The 11,370-nt window shown below is 42.2% G+C and overlaps 1 protein-coding gene across 1 annotated transcript in view; it reads right to left on the reverse strand.

The window, feature by feature from the left end:
* The window catches only part of RREB1 (ras responsive element binding protein 1), a 66,739-nt gene extending 57,714 nt beyond the window's left edge, over window positions 1–9,025 (reverse strand). The window contains exons 1-4 of the mRNA XM_010167804.2: window positions 8,914–9,025; window positions 7,363–7,565; window positions 2,645–2,734; window positions 1,148–1,311 (exon numbers count right to left, since the gene is read on the reverse strand). Of these exons, the coding sequence (XP_010166106.1) occupies window positions 1,148–1,311; window positions 2,645–2,734; window positions 7,363–7,476 (368 nt within the window). The 5' untranslated portion in view covers window positions 7,477–7,565; window positions 8,914–9,025. The remainder of the gene's footprint in view (window positions 1–1,147; window positions 1,312–2,644; window positions 2,735–7,362; window positions 7,566–8,913) is intronic.
* Window positions 9,026–11,370: the final 2,345 nt, after the last annotated feature.

Here is an 11,370-nt window from a genome sequence, read left to right on the forward strand (position 1 = left end):
TCTCTCCAACTCTCCCCCATTCCAATCAAGTTAAATAAACATGGCATTACAAAACTGCATTCCCTCCTGTTTCTCCTCTGTTTGCAAGTAACTCTTGAACCTGGACAATACGATACAGAAGAGGGAAAGCTGCAAGCAGCTACTGCTTCCTTTGTGCGACATTATGCTATCTTTTCTGTTGTCACTGAAATCACCCCTTCCATTCCACCTACAGCACACTGCTTGGAAAATGCCTGGTAGTAAGGAAACAAGATCTCTTCCCTCCCACACAGAACCAGTCCATAACCATCACTCTTGTCATTTTCCTTATAAGCTATATTCCTTACCCCCACCTGTCTTGCAGTTTTCTTTGTAGGTTGTAAAAACTCTTTGATATGGGGACTAAAGCTGTGTGGGAATTCACAATCTTAATCAGCTCCGAGGTGCTCCACCCATGCAAATAAATGAATACTGAATTGGGGGATGAGAGAGAGGGGAAGGAACATCCATGCCATTTAACATTTTGTTTGCTCAGTTGACAACTGTACATATTGCTACATCCCTACGAAGGAAGCTCCATGAAACACGTTTTGCAACTTGGGCAATAGATAATTTCCTGGATCTACAGTGCAGTAAGTGTCTATGGTACAAGCAAGCACTGACGTATGTATTTAAAAACAAGATCAATCATTCCAAACAGGCATCTTCACGATGGCACTTGGCTATTTCACCACATAATATACACCACCACCACAGATCCTCCAGTACAACCACTTGCATCCGTGACTCTGAAGATACAAATTAGAAGCTTCTCTACAGCTTTGCTATACATTTTTGTCCTTTGAGAAAAATCCATCCCATTTGTCAAAATAATAATATTAATAATAATAAAGAAAAAAAACAGTACTTCTGGATATCTGTAACAAGTCCTGATAATATGTGAAGAGAGACAGAACACCTTTCTCAATTCTGACCTCCTCCCACAACTTAAGCATCCTAGTAGTTGTAGTGTGCATGTGTACGTGTGTCGTGCCATACATGTAGATCACAGACAGCCCACATTTTCTGCCCAAGTGTCTTTAGTCAGCTTGAAAGTCTTTCCAAGGAAACAAAACATCCCCCTATTCTGTAATTCCTTCTAAACTCCTGGGTCACGATCAGCACTCACCTGTGCATGTTTCCATTGGTGGTGAAGGACTGTCCACATACTGAACATTTATAAGGCCTTTCACCTGAGTGCACCAGCATGTGGCGATCAAGGGAGCTCGCTGAGCTCAGAGACTTTCCACAGATGCTGCAGGAATGGTCTGTCCCTCCAGTGTCAGTGTTATGCTAGAGAAAGCAATGATTTTTTTTCATTGAATGTCCCTTCTGGAGTGCCAGTAAAATATCAGTGAGAACTATAAACATCTTAAAAGCAGCTTTAAAGAGCCACTAGGCACAACACCTTATATTAAGGCTCTGTATACACCTCTCCTCCCCAGCCCTCCCCCCTCAACTCCACCCCCACCCTTCATTTTTAACTCCTTCATGCTCCAGCACCAGTAGCTGTTTCATACAGCCTGCAGTGCCTACCACATGCTCTGCTAGGTGTGCAGAAGAGGATAGAAAGGGACTCAGCAACAAGACATCAGGCAAACAGTACCTTGGGATACTTTAAGCTGTGCAGTGGTTTGGGGTTGGGTGAGTGGTAAGGGGGAAAACAGAAAGATGATCTAATTATGAACTTCAGGGCAGAAGGAAGATACTTAAAAATAAATGGTCCTTAAAGATACTAATTTCAAACTGGCTGCGTCATAAGAAAACAGAAGTAATTCACTTCTGGGTGCACATGCAGACTTCTAAGGCCATAAGAATGCATTACAGGGCCAAAATATGGCCATTAGCTGCTGTGCTATATGTACCACTCTTACTTCCATTCAGAGACTTGAAGATTTCTGCATGTACCAAAAAAACCCCCAACTCAGGAGAGTAAGAAAAAAAAAATTAGATAACAATACAGGTGGGAAAACTGAAGTAATAAGGATCTAGTGGACTCACAGTGGTGAACTACAACCTTAGCATCCAAAGCACAACCTTCTGACACAGAAAAGGTCAAACCTCCTTATAAATTATGCATATATTTCAAGAGGAGCAAAAAAAGGCCTGTAGCTGACAAAAAAGTGCTTCATCCTTTAAAAAAGTATATTTTTAATTCTGCCTCCCAAAATTGCTGAGAGGCTTTTCTACACTGAGATGATTTAAAAATTGTGTCTTCCTGTTTCTTAATTTGCATGACCAGTAAAGGGATCTGTGCTCAAACAGGATAAGAAAACAGGACTTATGCCTCATGATGGAAGTGGTTTTCTGGATCCTTGGGGTACTTTAAGCTACGCAGAACAGGACATACATCCTTGTTTGAGACACTTGGCGGGCGCGAGTGTTGGGGAAGGAAGGGAGGACAATTACCCACCTCAGCTTTGGATTTGTGGGTTGTTTTTTTTTTGAAGAAAATACATGAGGAAGGCTAAAATAAAAGCAAACTTAATAAAAGCAAACTTGAATAAAATAATGAAGCCTTTCTGGTTTGCACATGGAATTGTTTTGCAACATTGCAAAATGCACACTGGCAAACCAGACACTCTAATAAATTAAGTAAGAAATCAAGAGCCGGTACTCTGCGTACCTGACGAATGTGCATAGTTAGCTGGTGCTGTGTAGTGCAAATCTTTTCACACAGGGGACAGGTATAGGAAGACTTCTCTTCTTTTGTTTCCTGTGAACAAAACAAAACAAAAAAATCAGAATGAATATCAACATAAAAACTCAAAAGCTGTTACTGCTGAGGATGGAAAAAATATAATCCATCCTAAGTATATAAAAGGCCACTGCTAACAGAACAACTTGCACGTATACATTTATCATCCTGATAGATCCCTCAGGGAAGTTTCAGAAACTTCCGAATCTATAAATAGGGGCCACTTCAACTACTGCAGAAGCACAGCAGCTGTTTTAACAGCACACGGATACTCAGCAGTAGCAGCTTAGGACAGGAAGTGAAGGCAATTATTGCGACCAGCTCAAACTGCCAGGAGGAATTTAGGTGAGCAGAAAGTAATTACTGGAACACGGCCAGAATATGTGGGCAAACGCCACTGATCTTCCCAAAAGATCTTTAATAAGCACAGGTCGTCAGGACTTCAGGGTTTCCACCCAGTCTCGATGGCAAGGCGCTATCTCAGTGCCCTTTTCTAGGGTCTGTATGCTCTGCTCCACAGCTGACTCAGAAGGAAGAAAACTGAATCACCAGCACCATTTCCCTTAGCATCCTGTGTTTCTCCTGGAAGCATCCCATCCAGGCATGCTAGCCAGGCCCAACCCTTCTGAAACTTGCAAGATCTGATGAGATCATAGCAAGAAAGAGGTGACAATGCAGGAGTGTACGTGACTCAAAAAGAACACATTATGAACCCAGTTATTCTCCACCCAGGTGAGAATGAGGAGCAACCATGGTCAAACCACAAGTACAAACAATGAAGCCACCCAGAGAACTCAGCCTGATTTAAGCATGCCCTTGAGACACTGAGCAAAGCCACCACTCTTTCAGCCAGGGATGAAATGACATTCTTGCAGGAACCAAAGGCGTTTGCCTGAATTGTCTGCAAGGACGGCTACTGCATGACATCAAGGGTATTTTCATCACCTCACTAAGAAGCCAGGCGGGGCTGCTGCACCAACGCCTGTATGTTAGAAGGAAGATGGTCTGGAACTGAAGATCATTAAACCTCAGTTTTCTGCAGAATGATGCAAATCTTCACCTGCTAGATAGATCCACCTCCTGTTAACTACACTTCTGGTGACAGGCAAGTACAAAAACCATCTCTGCCTGATTGATGGCAAGGTGTCATATTGATGCCAAAAGGACACGTTCTACTGAACCTCTCTGCTGGCTATTTTAAGTATCATTAGTAAAACCATGAAATCAAGCAAAAAATAAAATCCAGCCTCAGTAGCTCTTTAGTTGGGAGGGATTTGGTGGGTATGAGTGTATCTGTGCATTTCCTCTCTCCACACAACTCTTTTCCCCCACTGCTGCCCCAGAAGTCATCAACTTGGAAGTAACCATTTCCAGATTGCCAGACATAAGCATTTGTGGAGAACACTGAGAATGAGTAAGCCAAGCCTCTGTGACAAATTCTCTGGCTTGTTAGGAGGAAAGGTGCTGACACAGTGTTAGATAAAATTGTTTTTAAGTCTCAGTAAAGCAATGTCCCCTCCTACATGATTTGGGGAACCATTCTAGAGAGTCCCCTATTTAAAATCTAACGCTGTGTTTTCAAAAATAGGGTCATGGTAATTCTCTATTAACTTCAGTGACCTATGCATTTGGATGAAGAGCTACTTTCCCATTTTGCCTGAAGTAAACAAAACTTCTGACCTCACTTCTAAAAGTATTAGGACTGCAACAATTAGGTTCTCCCACTCCTCCCTACTGCTTCTCTTCTACATCTTTTTCTAACTGTATTTCAGGGGTCTCCATCCTGAAGCTAATCACTGTGGGCCATGCACATGGACAAGGCCTAACAAACTGTTACTCATAAAACATCAGAAAGCAATCAAGGCTGCCATTATGAAGTATTAAGACCACAAGAAAATGAAAACACATTATCCCAGTGCCCCCCCCCACCTTTTATATACCAACTTACAACTCACACACACACATTCCATCCTACTTATACGACTTGAATTTTACTATATGCACCCTGTCTGTGGAGTAATGCTCAGCACCAGTTATACTGCAACCCTGTTAAAGTTGGCTCAGGAGAGAGAACAAACACACTGTGCCGTGAGGAAAATCCCTGCAGCTGTGCTGACAGTTTAGATGGTGTTTAATCCCCAGGATATTTCTGTGAAACTATCAACCTACTACATTTTTTTTCTTTAAATGAGAGCTGCAGTTCTACACGATGCACTTGACTGTTTCCAAGCCTGCTTTCTAGACTGCCTGCTCTTTGAATCAGCAAATTAACAGAAGATAGAGTAATTACTGGTTCACCTTGAAGCAAAGATCAGAAACACACTATAGCTCAGCCAGAGCTGATTAGTATTGAATCTGGGGTTTATTATTAACTAAAACCCAAACTTTCTCCGGTGGTCACACAGGGTACGTGCCACATACCGTAACACAGCTCAAGCAAATCCAGGGTAGCTACAACAGGAATGCTGCTGACTGACCCAATCCAGACCAAAAAGCATTAGCATCCCTCCTGTAAAAGCACCCTCACTCACGAATTTAAAACACAGCACTCAGCTACCCCACCGGACCCAGGCTGGTGAAAACACACTTCCTGAAAGATACTGAAAGATAAAATTAGCAGCTAATTTGTTAGCTACTCTCCCTTTAGTAAATTAACCTGGCATGACTGCTCTGCATTCAACTGGTGGCAAATGCTTTTGGAGTCGTGCTATTTGTTTTTCTCCAGCTGAAAGAAACACCGTTGTTACACTTTTTATTTTCTTCAAGAGCAGAGCAAATGAGAAGTTAAAATGGATGCAGGTTGATGTAAGAACGTGTTTATTAGACTATGGCTAGACTAGAGCCAAGATAAAGTCAGCATTATAAAGAGAACCACAGACTTTGGGACAAAGGTTCAGGGCAAAATGTTTTGCTGCCAACTCATGGGAAACATCAGTCAGACACAGAAAACTAGCTAACTGTTATTATCCTTGAAATTATAATAAGAGGCACATTCTGAACAGGATCTGAGATCTGTGTGCTGCCACACACTGAAACAATTCAGTGCTTTCATTCTGCTACGCTGGAAGTGGAAATTCGCTGTATTAGAGGTTGCTAACCAGACTGCCATCCACTTAAGATTTCACATCTCACTTTTATTTTCTCAGTAATGTAGCCATTTGCCCCGCCGGCGATAACGATCTTTCAGCCTAAAAACAAATAGGCTATTTACTATGTTTTCAATGTATTTGTTTATTTTTATGCTGTAAGAATCCCTCTTAATCCTGTCACATTTACTCTCAAGCTTCCTTTGATTCGATGCCATCAAAATATCAGGTGGAATAAAGGTCACTAACGCCAATAAACTTCCCTGAAGCCAAACCACATGGTGTACCAGTGGACAGCTGTGTAATAGCACTGCCACTGAGACCAGTCTGAACTCCAGTGTCTCGCTTCACATGATGAAATCAAGGAATCAGGGCAGTTCCTAAGTGGGAATACTGCAAATAAACCTTAAAGCCAGGTGCTAGACAATACAATCCCGCAAACACACTTGCCCGTATGCTGCCCAGGCTCTTCATTTAAGAATGTTCATTTACACTTAATGGCTTTTAACTCCTTTAAAGCAAAAAAATCCAAGACAAGTCATAAGTCTGTCAACTGAGCAGCTACTTGGCAAGCTATTAATAAACTACTATAGGAACATCACATGAGTCACGCCTCTCAACCTTTCTGGTCCCTGTTACATCTTGATTCATTTACAAATTCTCTGTGCTTCACCACAAGCTCTAAAGTCAGGCACAGGGATTTGGGGTATTTCCTAATGTTCTGCAGCACCTTCATTGGTAAAGCTTGGCCCAGCAAGAGAAAAACATAAGATATAAATAATCCCAGCTTTAACTGATATGACTCCCTCCTTTCACTTGTTTAGATCAATATTGCTATCAGCTGGTCCTATCAACCAGTGCCATCAACTGGTAAATGGGAAAAAAAAAAACCTGATAAAAGCTACATATATTTGCTCTGCAAGCTTTGTACAAAGCATTCTGCCACAGCTCTTCATAGTTTTATTAACAATGAGGTAAGGGCACCTTACACTACACACATGTGAACTGAGCATCCTGATGGATGTTTTGTTCTAGCACCACCTTTAACCTGAAATCACTTGGATCTTCCCCAGGGACAGCTGCACACCTCATTAAAGGTCCTACACGATGGCAGAGACAAGCCCCCTGCTACACCACTCTGCTCCTCTCTGAGCTCTTTCTTTTCTCCCAGTTTCATGAAATGAACTGGTCTCCAAACAGATTAAGCAAATGCAAGAGCCTGGAGAAAGGATGCAGCAGGGAAGAAACAGCAATTCTTAGGCAGCTTTGCCACTGCTAGTGGCATCTGTTAGACCAGCTCACTATTGCATGACACTGGAGCATCTGCTCAGAAGTTTTACATGTGAATCCAAGCAAGCAGACCCCTTCAATTCCCAGTTTTCTAAAGTTAAGCTCGGGGAGCCACCAGAAAACACATACAGAGGAGCAATGGCGGAGACAAGAAATAGCCACTGAGGGGAAAAAAAAGACAAAACAAGCAAAGAAACATAATTATGTCTTATTACTTCCCATGCAGCTGCTTGTCTCCCCTTTGCCCTCTCTGCACTTGGGTTTACGTACCTGGTTCCTCCTGCCAATCCGATTTGGTGCAGGAGACTTTGAGGGGGATTTGACATTTTGAGCGTTCCCGCCGTTTTCAGCAATCTGCCCCACGTTCATCACTGCTGACATCATGGCGTCAATGGAGGACAAGTCTGCTCCGTCCAAACTGCTCGGTGAACTTGGTGATACCTTGTAGCTGTTTAAGCTTTCCAGCTGCTTCTCTGGAATTAAAAACAAAAACACATATATAGGAGTTGCTAGGCCATCTAAAACAAAAATACCACAGTATTTTCAGCTGCCTGTAACCCACATGACACTCTGCTTGATCATCATGGAGCACAGGCAACAGCCCATAATAATAGCAATTCTTTTAACCAGAGAGGTTTCTCCTACTGGAACACATAGGACAAGGTGTACATTTCTTCTCAAAGGACATTCATGTTATCTTCATTTTCAACCTTAATTCAATATGGGGCTTATAGAGTGGTTTACCTTAAACTCTCTTGCTGTAAAATGGTATTGTTTGTGGTAACTTGTCATCACCATGAGCTAGTAAAGCAGCACTGATGAACGCACGCTCTGGCAAGCACGTGTTTCCAGCACAACTGCACAATTAAGGCATTAGTAACACAGTGTAGGGTACTGGCTTCTCTTTCTAGCATAGCTTAAGCCAGCTCTGTATATGGAATAAGCTAAATTAGCAAAAATCCAACCAAAACAAAACCCCAAATCCCATCAACTGCCTCTTTCCCGCCACAGCTGTAAATCTATGTAGATTTTTTTTCTTTTGATCTAGCAAGCCATATTAGTCCATGAAGCATACGTGTTACATTCACAACTAATGCCACAAGCTAAAGCTGTTCCGATTCAGACTTCTTCATCACATTCTGTAAGTAGCAGGGATGCTCCTGTCTCAGATACCAAATTCAAAACACAACTAAAATCTCATCTCTGGTGTCTCAACATACAGACACGTCAAACACACAGGTAAGGCCTTCCACTTTCCTCTTTACAAATTTGAAAAGGAAAATGCTTTCAAACTGAACGCTCCTTTCCCCTAGAAGTAGTCTCCTGAACAAACAGGAACACCCTGCAAGTCTACTGCTCCGTCACCTCTGGTAGAGAGCGCAGAATCTTAATGTGTGTTGTGAGAAAGTCACTGTAACACAAGAGGATGTGAGGGTGAACAAGGAGGAACATGTTTGTCTGTGAACATTTGATCTCTGCATAATACGGTCTTTGGAAGATAAGTTTGAGCATTATAAACAGGTGGTTTTTTAAGGCTAAGTAATGTGGTGCCAAGTTACTGGGAGCCAAGAAAATCTTAGTTTGGAAGCCTGCAGTGGTAGTTGAGTATTTCTGTGCCCGTGTTTCTGCTCAACCTATTTCACACTTTTCAGACAGATAAAGATGAGGGATGGGGAAAGAAATGCATGCACCAGTGCTTCTGCTCAATGTATCTTACACTCTTCACACAGATAAAGGGTATGGATGGGTAAGAAATGTTTCTACACACCTTAATCAATGCCCTAATTGACAGAGTCACACAGAGCTAGTCAAACCAGTTACCTTCATCTTTATCCCCTGATTGACTGTGGCTCTCTTCTTGGTTGCTGGTCTCCTCACTTAGTGTAGTATGTATAGTAGCGTCTGGCTCTTCAGCCTCTTCTTCAGCAGCACCCTCTAGCACTACGTGAGGGAGACGGGAAAAAGAGACAGAGAGTAAGTTTTTCTGGAAGCCATTTTAGCAAAGTAAGACTACAGTCCTTTAATTTGAGGGCTTCCCTGACTGGTAGGTAGGTCTGATGACAGAAGCATGTCATTAAATGCCAGCACAGCCAAGCACTCACTCCCATGAGTGGCTGGGCACTGGGCTGGGAGATGCTGCTGCCTCTGCCAGTTGTGAAAACTGGGCAAACGAATGGAGGAAACCCTTACCAGCTTGGTCCCCAGTATTCAGCCAGCAAAAAAAGGAGGAGGGAGAGAAGGAAGCTACCATATCATTGGCAGTCATGACATCTGGTTATGAAGTTGGAAGAATATTCTGCAGCTAGAGAATTTAAGTAATTCGACTTCATACATATCCCTCCCCACCCTTCTCTTCTTGGAGGATTAACATTTACTCCAATACATGAATTAATGGTGAATTTTCTTTTTCTTTCTTCTGGTGAAATGACTACTGAGATTTCTGGGACCATTTGGCACATTCCTCACACCCACTGCCCGAGGTTTTCAGATGAGTTGAAGACATAAGCAACCACCGTATGTGCTGACAGAATTTCTCCACACCCCTTTCTGAAACCACAAACTTGTCATGCTATCGTTGGGGTTTCAGGAAGGATGCCTGCTCTGGCTGGAGAATGACAAGGCAGTTAAACATCATTTTTAGAGGTGACAGGGAATGATCGATGCATGAGAAAGAGAGGAGTTCTCTGCCCATCGCACCCACGATGATAGCCTCTGCAAAAGGTTATTTGTAATATGGAAAACTACTGGTACATTCTTACTGAAGAAATACAGTCTTATAACCTTACAAGCAAAATAGTTATTTCATTATGGAAATGAACACACTGTGGACGTTTCATCATCTCCAATTTCCAAATCGCATCCAGCAGATTTAATACAGGTTTTCCTTTTTTTCAGAGAGCAGAGATCATCAGCCTCAAACCACAGTGAACTCAACAGAGTTTCTTCCTTTTAAAAAACCATATTCTCAAGGATGACATGTAAATCAGTCACATAACACATCTTTAAATGCTGTTTGAACAGCATTTGCAAACAATGAATGACTACGGTATTGTAATTACTGACGTTCCAAAGCACACAAGAAGCAGACAAAGAGAAAAGGCCTGGTTTCTGCTGCAGCCACTCGTGTCAAGCAGTTCCTCATTTCACCCAATGCAAAAAAAAAAGCAGTAGATTCAAGTTTCCTACATTTAACTACTGGTCTCAGAAGCAGCACAGAGATGATGTGACACAGCCAGCCAGTGTAGTCCAGAGACAAAGCCTGGGACCCAGCTAAGCCCAGCATCTACGGCTCTGGCTAACATCAGCTCCTTAACAAACACCATTTTCAATCTGCATCTTGAAAAACAGGCAAAAAGACTATTTTTACGTTATCCTGAACAATTCAAGGTAACTCTTCCCTAGTCATTTTTGTACTCTGCTGCTAAGCAAAGCACTAGTGCTCCCTGTAACACAGGTATTTCTTCATCCAAGGTGAGGCCAAGCACCCATTTGTCTGTATTTTCTCCAGTAAGGATGGGAGCTGTTTATTTGTTTCTCTTTATTTTGTTTGTCTTTAACTGCTATAACTTCGCTGTTATTTTGTTCATCTTTTAAAAAGGTCCATCTTATCAAAGGTGTTTAAGGCCAGGTTGGATGAGGCTTAGAGCAACCTGGTCTAGTGGAAGGTGTCCCTGCTGATGGCAGGGGGGTTGGAACTGGATGATCTTTAAGGTCCCTTCTAACCCAGACCATTCCATGATTCTATGATTCTATGATCCAAGAACACCACAGTAATTTCTTCTCTCCCTCTCCCCCCCCCGCCCCTTTATGTACTAGTTGACTTAATTTTGAATAGAATAAGCACAAAAGAGTTATTTTTGAGACTGGCCTCAATCTTCTAAGTTGCTTGCTGGATCTGCTTAGTAACACCAAAAATAAGGACCAGTTGAAATTATTCAGAGGGATTTCTGTTAAAACTACGCAAATAAGTGCTTTAGTCCTTCAAAAAACCCAATCAAACAAAACCAACTCCTCCTTCCAAAGTAGACCTATTCGTTCCTCTTTCAGTCATTACCTAGGACACTAATGTCACCATTGATTCATCCTGGAAAAAGTCAATCTATTGTGTAACTCTGAAGACTCCTGCGTTGGCCAAGGTGACTTTAAGATTGCTGAGGAGCTTCCCAGAGAACTAGAGGCAGAATTCCCAGCGCTGCTTTTAGCAACAGGGGAAATGTGAAATGTTCATCACAAAGAGAAGAGGCAGGCACACATGCACACATTAACAAACCTACCTCC

This window comes from Antrostomus carolinensis, unplaced genomic scaffold (assembly GCF_000700745.2).
Source record: "Antrostomus carolinensis isolate BGI_N321 unplaced genomic scaffold, ASM70074v2 scaffold33465, whole genome shotgun sequence".
In the NCBI taxonomy this organism is placed as follows: Eukaryota; Metazoa; Chordata; class Aves; order Caprimulgiformes; family Caprimulgidae; genus Antrostomus; species Antrostomus carolinensis.